Here is a 15,270-nt window from a genome sequence, read left to right on the forward strand (position 1 = left end):
GACTCGGTGGGCTGTGGGGAATGAGCGGGGGAAGTGCGCTTGTGTACAGGCCCCAGGCCGGGCATGACTTGCTCAGTAGTCTCGTCTCCCCACAGCTGAAGCTCTGTCCAGCTCTGGCACTTAGCCTCCTGCCTAGCTGCCTTCCTGTGTCCTGGGCCAGGTCATTTTGCGTAGAAGTCTGTAAATGCCAGCCGATCCCACTGACACCCACGCCCCCTTCCTCTCCCTGTAATCATTGTCAGGTGTCGAAACCTGCTCTCAAGACCCAGAGATGTTACTTAACTGACCCTGAGATGGGGTCTCAGCCACGCAGAATTGGGGTCAGGTTTCAGGATGCCTGCTGTCGTATCTGAACCCCCCAGGTCTGGCGGGGAGCCTTCAGGGTCCTGTGAGGCCTGCAGCTAACATAAGAGCCTCCAGAGGGCTGGGCAGCAGCAGGGGAGGGGAGGACCACCCACGCCAAGTGCGGTCAGGATTTCTGGGCTGCGTCTCACTCCCATCGTGAACACGGGCCTCAAGATCAGGAACCTTCCGGATCAGACCCCACAGCTGGGGTGCCGGCGGTGCTAGAGCAAGCCCACGGGGTCCCGGCTTGGGGATGGCCGCAGAGGCCCCGGGGGCGGAGGCTCCTGTCCCGTGGCAAGACAGCAGTAAAGAGGAAGTGGCCGGACAGCAACTCGGGGCTACCGGAAGAAAGGCAGCGGGGGAAACTGGGGTCTATCCCCGCGCCAGGCCCCGCCCCGTGCCGCAGTCACGTGTCAGGCGCGGTGACGTACCTGCGGCCGTGCGGCGTCAGTGGCGCCGTTGCCGGGCTTCTGTTGCTAGGCACGCGCTGCGTGCCCTGCGTGCGGTGCGCGTCGGCAGAGGCGGGAAGCGCGAGCTGCGGCGCCATGGCGAGAGGTAGCGGCGCGCGGACCGGGGCTGGGTTTTGGGGTCCAAGGGCCCGCGCCGCCGCGCACGGGTTGGTGCTGAGACTCGCTCGCAGCCCAGTCTGCGTGCAGCGCTGGCCGTCACCGCTGGGGAGAGCGCAGGCCCTGCCGGGCCCTCCCTGGACCTGCGGTGGGCCTGGCACCTCACGTCCCCTTGTCCCCCAGTGTGGCAGCAGCCGTTCCTCAACGTCTTCAGACACTTCAAGGTGGACGAGTGGAAGCGCTCCACTAAGGAGGGCGACGTGGCCGCCGTGACGGTGAGTGGCCGGGGCGCCCGGCGGCGGTAGCGGCGGCATCTTTTCTCTTCTCTATGGACGCTTGTTTGCAGCCCTCCCGGCCTCCCCGGGCTTCAGGACGTCTGTAAGACGTCTTTCTCTCCAGGACAAGACCCTCAAGTGCACCGTGTACCGCGTGCGGGGCTCTGTCTCTGCGAGCAACTACATCCAGCTCCCCAAAACCAGCACCCAGTCCCTGGGGCTGACTGGACGGTATCTGTACGTGCTCTTTCGGCCATTGCCCACCAAGCATTTCGTCATTCACCTGGATGTGTCCACTGAGGTGCTGAGCTGGGAGAGGGGGGCCGCCCGGGGCCCTGCACTCCTGCGGCAGCCTGGACCCCTCATATCCATGCTGTGTCCCACAGGACAGCCAGGTCATCCGAGTGTCCTTCTCCAACCTCTTCAAGGAGTTCAAGTCCACAGCTACGTGGCTTCAGTTCCCCTTCATTTGTGAGGCTGGGACACCCAGGGAAGGTACCGTGCAGATGAGGCATGAATGGGACACAGGGATGGTCTGGGAGAGGCGTCCAGTCAGAAGGCTCAGGGGGAGGTCTGGGTGGGGGCCACGTGGTTGTGGCCGCGAGACTGGGAACAGGCCGAGGACACAGTGCTGTGGCTTGGTTGGTGAGAGGGTAGGTGCTGACTTTGGCACGAGTCCTGCATACCTGCCAGGTGTGGCCTCCCCTGGTGCCCGCTGGACCTGCCTGCAGCTTGACCTGCACGACATCCTGCTGGTCTATCTGCACCGATGCTACAGTCACCTGAAGGGCGTCAGGCTGTGTGCCAGCATGCTGGTCCGGAACCTCTACACCAGTGACCTGTGCTTCAATCCTGGTGAGGACCCCAGCTGTGTTAGCCTGCAGCCCACCTGCGTTTGCTCCCTGTATGCTGCCCTCCGCTCCGTCCCTGGCACTCAGTGGAAATGCCCATGCTGTGCCAGCTTTGAGCCTCCCAGCTCCCAAGGCAGCCATCAGAGGGAGTGGTGGCTGGGCTGGTGGCCAGGCGGGACCCTGATGGCCCCTGGTTGAGACCCCTGGGCTGGGAGAGGGACCTGGACGGTTCCCTGGACCTGGACCAACTCTGCTCTTTGCAGCCGTCACTGTTGCTGAAGCCCGGCGTGCAAAACTGCCTGTCACCCCCATACCTCGAGAAATGGCTTTCCCAGTGCCAAAGGGGGAGAGCTGGCACGACCGCTATGTCCATATCCGGTGAGTGCTCTGCCATCCCAGGCACAGGTTGGGCAGGGCCATCCCGGAAGCTGACTCTCCCTCTACCCCACCAAGGTTTCCGAGTGGCAGCTCGCATGTGCCCTCCAAGCTGGTACAGAAGAGCGGTTTCCCTCCTGAGGCAGGTGGGCCTGTGGGGCAGCGCTGACCGGGGTTCAGGTCTGCAGGGCCCACGGCGCTCGGCAGGAGAGGGGTCCTGATGCTGCATCTGGGGACCCCAGCAGTGTGGTGCCTGTAAGGGCGCAGGGAGGTGGCCTTGAGGCTCTGGAGCAGCGGGAGGCTGTGACTTGAGTGCTTGGGGCCTCAAACTTTGCTGCTGGGATGGGTGTTGGGGCCCCTGCTAGGTGGGCTGCCGCTGTCGGCGTGGCCCCTCTCCTGCAGAGGGGGCAAGGCCAGGCCCCCTGCCGCCCCTGCCCAGTGCCTTGTGCCTGTCTGCACTCTGCTCAGTCGGTTCTTCTCCGCTGCAGTCTTAGTGGGGCACGTGCCGCGGCTGCTCCCTTCCCCAGTGGCCTGCAGCAAGCCTGCGCGGGACAGCAGGGCCCTCATGGTCCAGAAGCATGACCCCGAAGCCGTGAGTGCCCGGCGCCCTTGGAGGTGGGGCTGTGGGTGCTGGTCTAAGGTGTGGTGCTCATGGGCACTTGTCCTCCTGCAGTCCCGCTGGGCCCCCTCCATGCCCAGGCCCCTTCCGGAGGTCAGCATGTCCTGTGAGCGCTCAGAGGTCTCCCGTGTGGCTGGCCCTGGTGGCTGTACCCAGGAGCCCTCAGCCTGGGCGGAGGCCACTGACGAGCATGCAGCTGGTGACGGCCTTCACGTGTCGGCCGGTCAGCCGACGGTGGAGCCCGCGGCCCCAGAGGATGCAGCTCCGCATGAGGTGAGGGCCTTTCCCGAGGAAGGTGGGGCTGGACTGCACCCCCGAGGGGGTTGCATGTGGATGAGTAGTGGATGGAGGGCTGTCGGGCTACTGCCTGCGGGGAATAGGCAAGGGGCGGGTGGTCCCCTCTGATGGTCCCTTCCCATCCAGTCTCCTGGCAGGAAGCAGAGCTTACCGGAGGCAGCTTTGGGCAAGAAGCGTTTTCAACAAAGAGTAAGAGAGCTGGTGCCCTGCCCCCAGCCCCAGTGGTCTGTGGGGGGTCCGCAGGACTGGGGCACCTGGAGGATCCAGCATTGTGACTGCAGTCCTGGCTTCCTGCCGCAGAGTGGCTGGCCGGAGCTCAGGACTGGATGGCTTTCTTGAGAGGCCGGAACTGGCTCTGGGCGGGGTAGCCCTGCTGCGACAGGGACCTTGCCACCTGGATCTCACTGTGCGTCTACCTGTTTCAGAGCTTCCTCCCAGATCCGATCCTGAGGCTCAAGGGGGTCATCGGCTTTGGGGGTCACAGCACCAAATGGGTGAGGGATCCTGTGCTCTTGTTGGGTCTTACAAGCATCAGCTACACCGAGCAGACGGCGGGCAGATGCTGCACTTCCCTGCCTTGGCTGTGGGTCTCTGAGCTCCCCTAGGCACCGGGTCCCCGCACTGCTGTGGTCACCCAGCCCCGCCCGCGTCCGCACATGCCTGGTGCGTCCTTGGTACTGTGATGTCCAGACACAGGCGGCCCTTTTTGTTGTGAGCACCAGCCGGGGTGGTGCCAGTCCAGATGCTCGAGCTTTGAGAGATCTGAGACCCTTGTTCATCCTTTAAGTCTTGGATGCGTGTCATCCAGCCAAGGGGGGCTTGGTGTGGGCAAGACAGGGTCCCTGTGGAGGCAGCCGTGGGAGAGGTGGCTGTGTGCTCACCAGGCTGTCCTGGATGTGGGCTCTGAGTCTTTGTGGGCTCTCAGCCTTTTGTTAGTTTAACCCTATAGTTCCCTGCTTAGCGGGAGCCCTGCCATGCCCACACACAACCAGGCTTTCTGTCCTTTGGGCTTATGCAACGCAGTGACTCCTGTGCTTGTGCTTCGGGGGGCTCACGTGTGGCGGGGAGTGAAGCTGACTAGCCTGTGACCTCAGCCTCTGGCCCCTGCTCGCAGGCCCTGTGGACCCCGGATGGGGCTGCTGTTGTGTACCCTTGCCACGCAGTTGTTGTCGTCCTGCACGTCGAAACCCGGGAGCAGCGTCTCTTCCTTGGCCACACAGACAAGGTGGGCACCCCTGGCCCGGGGCAGCCTGGTCTGCTGGCCTGTACCCTTCCTAACTCCCTGCCCCCAGGTCTCTGCTCTGGCACTGGATGGGAGCGGTTCGCTGCTGGCCTCGGCCCAGGCCCGGCCCCACAGCATGCTGCGTCTCTGGGACTTCCAGACGGGGAGCTGCCTGGCCCTGTTCCGGAGCCCGGTCCACACCATCTGCTCCCTCAGGTGGGTGAAGGGCCTCCGGGGGGGTGGGGGCCAGCCCCTGTGACGCTTACTGTCGCCTCTGTCCACAGCTTCTCCAACAGCGGGGAGCTGCTCTGCGGCGTTGGCAAGGACCGCCATGGGCGGACGGTAACTGGGCCGGCGGGGAGGTGGGGTAGCCGTCCAAGGGTACAGGCAGGCAGCAGGGACCCCCGTTGGCCTCCCCCAGCCTGGCCGGGCACCCCCAAGTCACACGCTCCACAGGGCACCTGTTTCGCCTTTGTGGGCGGAGCTGCCTTTCAAGTGACTGGCCTTGCTCTCTTTGCTGGCGAGTCCTGCAGGCCTGAGATGGATGTTTTTTCACGCCAGTGTCTGTGAAGCTGGGTGTTCCCTCGGGGCCTCCCCTCCACTTACGGTTGCGTCTTCTGCTCCTCTCTGCAGACACGTCTGTGGACGCCCTGGGTGGGCACGTGCAGGTTTCTCTGACTTCTTTTGGAGATGCCGGGTGGGTGGGCGGGCACTCAGTGCAGGCTTGTTGCAGACGGTGCTGGTGTGGGGCGTGGCCCAGCTGGGGCGAGGCGGAGAGGCCATCATCCTTGCGCAGGCGCACAGCGACGCCGATGTCCAGGTGTTCCGGGTGGCCTTCTTCGACGAAGCCAGGTGACTGCCTGCCCTCTCTGGGTGCTGGGGCCGCTGAATTGTGAGCCCGCCCCTCGCCCCACTCACCTCCCACCCTCGCAGGATGGCATCGTGTGGGCGGGGCAATGTGCGGCTGTGGCGGCTCCGAGGTGGGGTGCTGCGCTCCTGCGCTGTGGACCTGGGGGAGCACCACGCTCTGGAGTTCACCGACCTGGCCTTTGGGCCAGCCCAGGATGGCCACACGCTGTGAGTACCCCCCTCCCCGCCCCCTTCCCTGAAGGCCCGTCGCCCCGCCCCCGCCGCCACAGCCCTCACCTGCCGCTCCCTGGCAGCTACGTGTGCAGCCGCAGCGGCCACATCCTGGAAATTGACCACCAGCGCATGGCCGTGCGGCATGCTCGCCGCCTCCTGCCCTTGCAGACGCCCCGTGACCCCCTCGCACAGAAGCAGACCTTCAGTTCGGGTAGGTGGGCCTTGCTGTGCAGGGGGAGGGGCCCTGCTGCTGGGGGCTGACCCGGCTCCCCCCACCCAGGCCCCGGCATCGCCATCAGCAGCCTCGGCGTCTCCCGGTCCGCGTGCGCCGTGGGCTCCGAGGATGGCTACCTGCGCCTCTGGCCGCTGGACTTCTCCTCCGTCCTCCTGGAGGCAGGTGGGGCCTGCACACCACCTCGCCCCCGGGGTGGCACAGGAGGGCCGTGTCCCCAGGCTGGACAGCGTGGGGCTCCACGGGGCTGTGTCCTGAATCTGGGAGTGGGTAGTCACGGGGGCGGTGCTGGTCCTAGCTCACAGGGAGACGGGGCTCCAGGCTGCAGGAAAACACACTTCTCGCTGTCTTGGACAAGGGGCTAGGGGTTGGTTCAGCCTGCACGGGTGGGCCCTGGTGGGGGACCCGCCCCACTGCAGGCCCAGGCGGTCACCAAGCCCCCTGCCTGCAGAGCACGAGGGGCCAGTCACCTCTGTCTGCGTCAGCCCCGGCGGCCTGCGTGTGCTGTCCACCACGTCCTCGGGTCACCTGGGCTTCCTGGATGTCCCGTCCCAGGAGTATCACATGCTGGTGCGCTCCCACACCGCCCCAGTGCTGGCCCTTGCCATCGAGCGCAGCCGGGGACAGCTGGCCACTGTGTCCCAGGACCGCACTGTGCGCGTCTGGGACTTGGCGACCCTGCAGCAGGTGAGGTGTGGCCAGAGGGGCGCCGGCTGGGAGGGCGGTCTGGAAGCCGCAGGCCATACTGAGGCCCGGCGGGCGGGCCCTGGGTTCTGCCCGGGTTTGGGGCCCGAGGTTCAAGCCCTCTGGGGAGACTGGCTCTCGGGGCCCCGCCGTCTGCCCTGACGTGCCCCTCCCCACAGCTGTATGACTTCATGTCGCCCGCGGAGGCCCCGCGTGCTGTTGCCTTCCACCCCACGCAGCCGACCTTCTTCTGCGGCTTCAGCAGCGGGGCCGTCCGCTCCTTCAGCCTGGAGTCCGCCGAGGCCCTGGTGGAGCACAGGTGGGTGCCCAGGCGGGCCTGCCCCACAGATGCCCGCGGTGGACGCCGCCCTCTGCTGCCCCTGGACACCTTGTGGGCGTCCCCACACCTTTCCGTGTGGCGCAGGTGTCACCGAGGAGCCATCACCAGCCTGGCCGCCAGCCCTGACGGTCGCTTCCTGTTCAGCGCCTGCTCCCGGGGCGCCCTGGCCCAGTACCACAGCGGTGCGCCCCGGTGCCGCGTCCTGCGAGTAGCAGGTCAGGCCCCCATGCCCAGCCCCGCTTGGACCTCCCAGTACCTCCCTGACCACGGCACTGTGTTCCATAGCCTCACTCATAGACCCCCGGGGCAGGTGTGATCTTAGGACTGCCCGGCACTCCCCAAGTGGGAGATCAGAGTGCGCCCGCCCTGCGCCAGGAGGGGGTGATCGCCTGCAGCCCGAGCACCAGAGGGCAGGGCCAGGCCCCCATGGACACTGTGTCTCTGGCCAGCCAGGCAGTCTCTGGGTGGTCACTGGGAGAGCCCCGGCGCTCGGGCAGTGCATGTTGCCGTGGGGTCTGCCCTGCCCGGCTGACTGCCCGCCCCTTTGTGCTGGCAGCTAACGTGGTGTGCCAGGAGGCCTGCCCAAGCTCCAGCATCATGGTGGTCAGCAGGGACAGCCGCCTGCTGGCTTTCGTGGGTCCCTCCAAGTACACGGTGAGCGTCGTGGACACAGCCTCGCTGGATGAGGTGAGTCAGCCGGAGCCTTGCACGTGAGTGCTGAGGGTGCACAGACCCCATGGGCACCCCTGACCCTGGTGGCTGGGTTGTTCCTGTGGGCGGGAGGCCACACTCGTTGCAGAGAGGACCCAGGCCCTGGGCCCCTTAGGGGCATAGAGGACCCATGAGCTGTGGGTGGCTGGGCAGGGTAGAGTGCCTGAGGCTGCCCATGACCTGGGCCTCTGCTTGGGGGCCCCAGCTCCGCCTGGAGTTCGTGGGGGCAATACTTGCTTCTCCCACAGCTTCTGAAGGTTGACGTCAGCGCCCTGGACCTGGCTGGCAGCTGCCTGGACTCGGCTGTGGCCCTCTGCTTCGGCCCCTCACCCCCCAGCCACCTGCTGGTGTCCATGTCCTCCAACATGATCACCGTGCTGGACGCCAGGTCAGGCCGCGTGGTGCGGCAGGTGAGCCCAGGCCATGGCTGGCGACCTGGCCCCTCTCCTCCCGGCCCCGGCCTTGCTGCTCCCGGCGCCCGGGCGGGGCGGCCCTGGGCTGCCTGCTGCTCCCCGGTGGCTGCGCGCTGGGGAGGGCTCCCCCGGCCGGCGGTCCTGGGTGCGCCCACCTTGCCTCGCAGCAAGTGCACTCTCCTGCAGCTGTCCTGTGGCCACCCCGCGGCCTGTGCCTCCCTGTCCCTCAGCGCGGATGGCCGCTTTCTGCTCACAGCCGCCGAGCGGGCTGTCAGGCTGTGGGACTACGCAACGCAGGCTGGCCTCAGCTGCCAGGTGTGTGTCCCAGGCGGGTGGGCAGGAGGGTGGAGGACGGCCCTGGGTGCCCCGGGCTGACAGTGCGCAAGGGCCGTGCCTCAGGTCTGGGCGACACTGCCACCCCAGGTGTACATTGGCCACTCGGAGCCGGTGCAGGCCGTGGCCTTCACCCCTGACCAGCAGCAGCTCCTCAGCGTGGGAGACGCCATCTTCCTCTGGGACATTCTGGTTCCCCGTGAGGGCTGGTCCCCAGGCAGGTAGGTGTCTGCCTTCACTTGAACCTGCCAGGCCTCTCTGGGCACCCGCCACCCCCAGCACACGCTGACAGCCTCTCCTGTCGCCTCTGCAGTGTCCAGGGTGCTCCCAGGCCCCCCCTGACCTGCGAAGCAGGTGAGTGGCCCCACCACGCTGGCAGGCCCTGTGGTGACCCCTGGTGTGGGAGGCACACGCTAATGCTGGCTGGGGCCCCAGGCCAGAGCTGGTTGGGAGAGGGAGGCTGGCATGCCTCCTGCTCTGTGCCCCCACTCCTCGTCTCTGAGCACAGCCTGGCTCCTCCATCCACAGGCCCGGGTGCAGGAGAGCTGGAGGGCGTGGCGTCCGGGGCCAGAGCACCCCCCCGGCAGGTGTCCGTGTCACCCCCGGCACTCCCGCCCGAGCCGGGCCTCTGTGCTGAGCCCCCTGAGGGCTTTGACGGTGAGGGTGGGGGTTCTGGGAGGGGGAGGCTCCCCCCTACGTGCTCTGCTGCTCCTGGCCTGGGGGCGGGCTGGGGGCTCAGAGCGCCTGCTCCCCACCCCTGCTGTCTCCCCAACCTCCCCAGGTGCCCTCTTCCCGTCAGACGAGAGCCATGGCCCCGAGGATCTCCATCAGGCTTCAGGCCCGTCCGTGCTGGTGCAGAAGGAGGCTGGCCGGGCTGACGATGGGGCCTGTGGGGTGACAGGAGGCCCCTGGGACCTTGGCAGGCGTCCCCACCCCTGTGGCTGGCCCCGTAAGCAGGGGCAGGGCAGCAGCGTGGGATGGGGTCCCTCGTAACTGGGCTCAGGCCCAGGTGCCTGTACCTTGTGGGCTCTAGGTGGTCTAAGGACAAAGCCAGCTGCCCCGGCAGACAAGGGGGGGTCACCTGCAGGGCAGATACCCTGAGGCCCCGGTCAAGCCAGGCGGGCAGGGCAGTGTGGCCCGCCAGTGCCCTCTGATTCCAAGCATCTGACCAGCCAGGGCAGGGCGACAGCGGGGAGGTCGCTGTGTGGTCCCAGAGGTCCACAGCCTCTCACCCTGCCCGACAGGCGCCTGCAGCACAGTGGGAGCCAGGGCCCGGACCCTCGCTCGCCCGGACTCCTACAGGCACTTCACTGCGCGCTACAAGGCCTCCTCACTGGCCCAGGTGGGCGGGGCGGGGGTCCTCCTGGTCCTGGCCACTGACGGATGCTGTGGAGGCCGAGCTCAGGCAATGCAGCCTGTGGTGTCCGAGGGGCTCCCCCATTGTCAGCAGTGGTTCCTGGCGTGTCCCTGGGGCATTTCCCTGGGCTAGAGGCTGCTGGTCACCCTCCATCTCAAGCCCGGTCCGTGTCCCCAGCGGGCTGGTGAAGGCTTGCTTCCGTGCCAGTGGGACCGGGAGTGTCCTGTGTGCGCGCCCCTCCCCGCCCCCCCCCCCCTCCCCCGACCAAGGCCTCCTCCAGGCTCCTCCCTGCCCTGCCCAGGTCTCCCCGCACCCCAGGCTTTTCCCAGGAGCCCCTGCCTGGCCTCCCTTCTCTCCCGTCCTCCCAAACTCCTGCCCTCTGCCGCCTCACCCCTGGAGCCACACCTGCTGGGCTCCATCCAGGCCTGGCCTGAGGGCAGAGTCTAAGGTGGGGACCCACGTCCTGGTCGCTTCCCCACAGGGCCTCTCCCTGCCACCTGCTGGTGACGAGTGGTTGCGTCTGAAGGCCGTCGTGGGCTACAACGGGAACGGGCGCACCAACCTGGTCTGGAGCCCAGACACGGGTGTGGCCACGGCCCAGGGGCTGCGGGGGGCCTGTCCTGATGCTCCTCTGGGCCCCCTGCCCCCCCCCCCCGCCTTTCTCCGTGGGTGGCGGGGGGGGGGGGCGCGGGTGTGAGCCCCTGTGGCTGGGCCTGCAGGGAAGCGTGCCATGGTGTGCTGACCCACCGGGCTCTGTCTGCCCACAGGCTTCTTCGCCTACACGTGCGGCTGCCTGGTGGTGGTGGAGGATCTGCACTCAGGCGCCCAGCAGCACTGGCTCGGCCACCCAGAGGAGATCTCCACGCTGGCCCTCAGCCACGACGCCCAGGTGCCCGCCCTGTGGCCCCCTGTACAGGCCTGGAGCTGAGGTGCCCCTGCAACCCGAGCGGGCCCGTGGACTGCACCCTCCGTGCTGACCGTGCTCCTCACCGCCAGGTCCTGGTCTCAGCCTCCAGCGGAAGCGGCACTGCCTCCCGATGCCAGATCCGTCTCTGGGACGTGCCCCGGGGCTCCTGCCGGCAGCTCCTCTCTCACCACGACTCTGCAGTCCAGGCGCTGGCTTTCTCACCAGACGACAGGCTCCTTGTCACACTGGGTCAGTGGACGGGGGTGGAGGATGGTGGTCTCTGAGCCCCTGCCAGTCCTGGGACCCCTGGGCTGCTGACACGGGCCCTTTGCGTCTCCCCAGGGGACTGTGGCGACGGCACCCTGGCCCTGTGGAGCACGGCCACCTGTGAGCTCCTGTCCTCCACGCGCCTCCCAGAGCCGGTGCACAGCATGGCCTTCAGCCCTTGGCACGCCAGCGAGCTGGCCTGCGTGGGCCGGGGTGTCCTCACCCTGCAGCTGCTGTGGGGGCAGGCGGGTGACGTCAGCCTCCAGGTGCCGGGGCTGGGAGGTGGCCTTGGAGGACGGGGTGGGGCGCCCCGGGCGTGGCTGACCCCTGCTGTTCTCCCACCAGGCCAACCGGGAGCCAGTCCCCGAGGAGGCGGGGGGCTGCGAGCTGAGCTCGCTCTGCTACGGGGCCCCGCCCTTGCTGTACTGCGGCTCCAGCGAGGGCCAGGTGTCCGTGTGGGACACACGTGCCGGCCGCTGCTTCCTGGCCTGGGAGGCGGACGATGGCGAGATCGGTGGGTATTTGACGAGCCCACGGCCCTTGGGGCACCGTTCCCCTGGGAGTCACAGTGCCGGGGCGGTGCGATGCCCTCTGGAGCCCCAGGCCTCTGGGGACGCGGCTCACGCCAGCTCCCATTCCCCAGGAGTGCTGCTGTGCTCAGGGACCTGGCTGGTCAGCGGCAGCAACACACGGCGGCTGCGCCTGTGGGCTGTGGGGGCCGTGTCGGAGCTGTGGCGCAGGGGCTCGGGGGCCAGGTGAGCGTGCGTGCTGTGTCCGGAGCTAGCGCTCCAGCCGGCTGGACCCGCCCCCCAGGGGTGTGCTCGGGCAAGTCAGGGCCATGGGCTTATCCACCTGGCGCCCTGGCCTCCCGCCGCTGCCCTGTGATCCCTACTCTCCAGGTCCAGTTCCGTGTTTCTGGAGCGTGAGCTGACCCTCGACGGGGCCGTCGTGAGTGCGGTCTTCCACGACAGCATGGACATGGGCGTGGTGGGCACCACAGCGGGCACGCTCTGGTACGTCAGCTGGGCCGAGGGCACCAGCACTCGCCTCATCAGTGGCCATCGGAGCAAGGTGAGTGCCGGGCCACTGCTCACACAGGTGGGAAGCCTCCTCGCTCCTTCCCCCTTGCCCGTGGGTGCGGTGTCCGCTAGGCGTCCCCGCAGCAGCCCCAGGCCCCATGGCCTTCGTGACCCTGCTTGTCCCACCCCTTTTCTTGTAGATTACTTGGAGAAAGCTGGTCGTCCTTGCTGGGATCCCCCACCAGCGGGGCTGGGTGTGCCCCTCTAGGATCCCCTGGGTCTGGAGGCCGGGCCGGGGTCTAGGCAGGGCCAGCCAGTCGGCGTTGACTCCCTGGGGAGCACTGTGTCTCTCCAGCAGTGCCCGTGTCTGGTGGCGGTGGCAGTGGCCTTGTTGGTACCGAGTCCCCCAGAGCTGGTGCTGACTTTGGTCCCGCCTCCCGAGGGGCACACGTGCTCCAGGCCCTCCCTCTGTGGCTCTGCCTGACCCCGGCCTGCCTGCCCCAGTTCTGTGCCCCTCCAATGGGAACTGGGCTTAGAGGTCCCGGTTTGAGGGCCAGAGGGCCCAGCACTTCTCACCCAGGCAGGGCTCGATTTTTAGCTTTTTATTCCAATTCAAGACTTGGCTTTTGTCCACACATCATTGGTGCATGGTCTTCATCTCACTTTTCTTATACCAGAGACCCTGATTCTGCGTAATCTTTCTTTCCACACACCTGACGATCTCAAGCCACCCCCTACTGCGCACCGCCCCCCCCCCCCCCTTGAGGCCTGGTTAACAGCACATCCTTTAGTTCAGTCTGTGGTCCCCAGGAGTCCTGTGTTCTGGGTTTTGTCAGAACAGTTCTTTTTGTCACGTCCCAGCAAGTGGACGGTAAAGTTCAACTGACTGGTGGGCTTCACATTTCACCCAGGCTTCATGGGGGAACTCGGGAGAGGGTCTTCACCCAGGCCTCATGGGGGACCTTCCTTGGGAGGGAGCCTTACTTCACCCAGGCCTCGTGGGGGGACCTCGGGAGGGGCCTTCACCCAGGCCTCGTGGGGGACCTCGGGAGGGGCCTTCACCCAGGCCTCGTGGGGGACCTGGGGAGGGGCCTTCACCCAGGCCTCGTGGGGGACCTCTGGAGGTTGGGACAGTGAGTTTGTGTCACGTGGCAGGGCTGGGGCCTGGCAGACTCCAGGGGGAGGCGGATGCTCTCCAGAGCCACATGGCTAGGCTGTGTTCCTCCTTGGCCGTGGGCCTCAGGCAGGCTGGTGGCTCCTCACAGGTGAACGACGTGGCCTTCAGCCCCAACGAGTCCCACTGCGCCACGTGCAGTGATGACGGGAGCGTGAGGGTGTGGTGCGTGGCTAGCACGGAGCTGCTGATCCAGTTCCAGGTGCTCAGCCAGGTACTCAGCGGGGCTGGGGGCACGCCCGGGGCTGGGGGTATATCCGGGTCGAGCCCGGGCCAGGTCCCCGCTGGCCTGGCCTCTTGCAGGCCCCACGGCCTTCCTCCGGCCTTGGTGTCTGGCTGGGCCCGGGCCCCGCCCCTCCGGGGGTCCTGACGATTTCCGCTGGTGGTCCCCAGAGCTGCCTCTGCCTGGCTTGGAGCCCCCCGTCGTGCGGACGCCCAGAAGAGGAGCACGTGGCAGCGGGCTACAGCGACGGGACTCTGCGGGTCTTCAGCATCGCGCGCTCGGCCGTAGAGCTCAAGATGTGCCCGCACGCGGCTGCACTCAGGGCCCTTGCCTTCTCCGCTGACGGTGAGGCTGGGCTCCCGGGGACGGCATGGCTCTGTGGCTCTGCCTGGCCCAGGTCGCGCCTTTGGGCTGAAGGCTGGGCGCACAAGTGACAGCAGGGGGTCTGCCTGGCCCAGGTCAGACCATCATCTCTGGAGACAAGGACGGGCTCGTGGCCGTGAGCCGCCTGCGCACAGGGATGACCTTCCGGGTGCTGAGTGACCATCGCGGCGCCCCCATCTGCACTCTCCAGAGCACGAGGAAGGAGGTGACATGGTTGGTCCTTCCTGGGCGGGGCTCGCACAGGCTGGGGTGCTGGCAGGACGGGGTGGGAGAACAGGGCAGGCAGCACCACCAGCCCTTGTTCCCCCAGTGTGGAGACTTCGGGGCAGAGGGCACGGACCTGTGGCTGGCCGCCAGCGGGGACCAGCGAGTCAGCGTGTGGGCCTCTGACTGGCTGCGGGACCACTGTGAGCTCGTGGATTGGTTGAGCTTCCCAGCACCCGGCCTCACAGAGGTAAGAGTCCCGGCGGCCCCGTGGGCGCAGTGCCCCCGGCTCCCACCCTGCACTGTGCCCCCACAGGTTCCCGGCTGCTTGCCACCCTCGCTCGCTGCCTTCTGCCCCTGGGACCCGGCGGTGCTGGTGTGTGCAGGCCTCGGCGTGTACCCTGAGGTGGTCTTCTACAGCCTCCGCCAGAAGCAGGCACGTGTACCTCGCTGTGGTCCTGGGAGCCTGAGGGACCCAGGGCTGGGGAGGGACAGGTCTCAGGGCCAGGGGCCCCTCCCCCAGAGCCTCATGCTTGCTGCCCGCAGGTGGTGGAGAAGATCCCGCTGCCTTTCTTTGCTGTGTCCATGAGTCTGTGCCCTGGGGCCCACCTTGTGGCCATTGGCTTCTCTGGTGAGTGCTGGTGACTCGAGTCGGGCCGGCTGGGCACTGCTGTGTTCCCTCACAGAGCCATACTCTTCACCATTGGGCCCCGGGTTTCTTGTCCCTGAAAGTGGACTGAGGATACCACTTCTGGGGCTCACAGACAGGGTCTGTGAGGGGGTGGGGCGCCAGGTTCCCCAGCGAGGCACCAGCTCCATCTGGAGAGAGGGCCAGGGGGCAGCAGGCCCCCCGCCCCCGCCCTGGCCCAGCCCCTGCTGTCTGCCTGCAGAGCGCATGGTACGGCTGCTGGACTGCGCATCGGGGGCCGTACAGGACTTCGCGGGCCATGACGACTCTGTGCAGCTGTGCAGGTTCGCCCCGTCAGCCCAGCTGCTCTTCACGGCGGCCCACAGCGAGATCTTGGTGTGGGAAGTCACAGGCCGCTGAGCCCTGCCACTCAGCTGGGCCCCTGGCCTGGGCAGAGGCTTGACTGAGAAGCTGGGTCCGCCCCGGGCCTTGTGCTGGTTCCGTCGGCCCGGTGGGCTCTCCGCACCGGCACCTTGGGAGCATGTGTGAAGCATCAGGACCTTGAACGTGTGTGAAGTACTCGGAGCTCTTCTCCCTTGGGGTTTTGTTTTTGCCTTGTACAGTTGAAATAAATGTGCGTGTAGCGGTGAGACATCGTCTCCTTGTCACTGCAGACTACTGCCAAAGCTCAGCTTACCCCCAGCCCCAGTCCTGCTCTGGGCCAGGACCGCACGCGCCCGCGGTGCTCGGCGCGCCCACAC

General features: G+C 67.1%; 1 protein-coding gene across 4 annotated transcripts; it reads left to right on the forward strand.

Annotated features, from left to right (window-relative positions):
• Positions 1 to 771: 771 nt before the first annotated feature.
• WDR90 (WD repeat domain 90) lies at positions 772 to 15,159 on the forward strand. Of its 4 annotated transcripts, XM_070779348.1 has the most exons (43): positions 772 to 900; positions 1,095 to 1,186; positions 1,311 to 1,487; positions 1,573 to 1,681; positions 1,880 to 2,041; positions 2,301 to 2,415; positions 2,491 to 2,558; positions 2,901 to 3,004; positions 3,086 to 3,304; positions 3,455 to 3,517; positions 3,754 to 3,822; positions 4,443 to 4,553; positions 4,621 to 4,766; positions 4,835 to 4,892; positions 5,284 to 5,402; positions 5,484 to 5,627; positions 5,714 to 5,844; positions 5,914 to 6,030; positions 6,317 to 6,552; positions 6,729 to 6,868; positions 6,974 to 7,104; positions 7,446 to 7,576; positions 7,849 to 8,010; positions 8,200 to 8,328; positions 8,437 to 8,567; positions 8,660 to 8,700; positions 8,875 to 9,003; positions 9,128 to 9,295; positions 9,591 to 9,688; positions 10,185 to 10,287; positions 10,471 to 10,592; positions 10,700 to 10,859; positions 10,953 to 11,143; positions 11,223 to 11,391; positions 11,521 to 11,632; positions 11,777 to 11,948; positions 13,162 to 13,284; positions 13,464 to 13,638; positions 13,752 to 13,882; positions 13,988 to 14,131; positions 14,198 to 14,317; positions 14,428 to 14,512; positions 14,772 to 15,159. In XM_070779348.1, the coding sequence occupies exons 1-43, from the start codon at positions 891 to 893 to the stop codon at positions 14,927 to 14,929; spliced, it is 5,475 nt and encodes a 1,824-aa protein (XP_070635449.1). In that variant the 5' UTR covers positions 772 to 890; the 3' UTR covers positions 14,930 to 15,159. The 4 variants fall into 4 exon arrangements, with proteins under 4 accessions (XP_070635449.1, XP_070635448.1, XP_070635451.1 ...); XM_070779347.1 differs by having other exon boundaries at positions 13,988 to 14,317; XM_070779350.1 differs by lacking the exons at positions 14,428 to 14,512; positions 14,772 to 15,159 and having other exon boundaries at positions 13,752 to 13,890; positions 14,198 to 14,311.
• The last annotated feature ends 111 nt before the right edge of the window (positions 15,160 to 15,270 follow it).

The sequence above is a fragment of the Bos indicus genome, chromosome 25 (genome assembly GCF_029378745.1).
Source record: "Bos indicus isolate NIAB-ARS_2022 breed Sahiwal x Tharparkar chromosome 25, NIAB-ARS_B.indTharparkar_mat_pri_1.0, whole genome shotgun sequence".
NCBI lineage: Eukaryota > Metazoa > Chordata > Mammalia > Artiodactyla > Bovidae > Bos > Bos indicus.

What these genes read in the sequence shown, in the direction of transcription:
- WDR90 (XM_070779347.1), top strand. An exon ending in AGGCTGGCCTCAGCTGCCAG is followed by an intron (nt 8,329 to 8,436) that starts GTGTGTGTCCCA and finishes CTGCCACCCCAG; the next exon opens with GTGTACATTGGCCACTCGGA. An exon ending in AGTTCCAGGTGCTCAGCCAG is followed by an intron (nt 13,285 to 13,463) that starts GTACTCAGCGGG and finishes GGTGGTCCCCAG; the next exon opens with AGCTGCCTCTGCCTGGCTTG.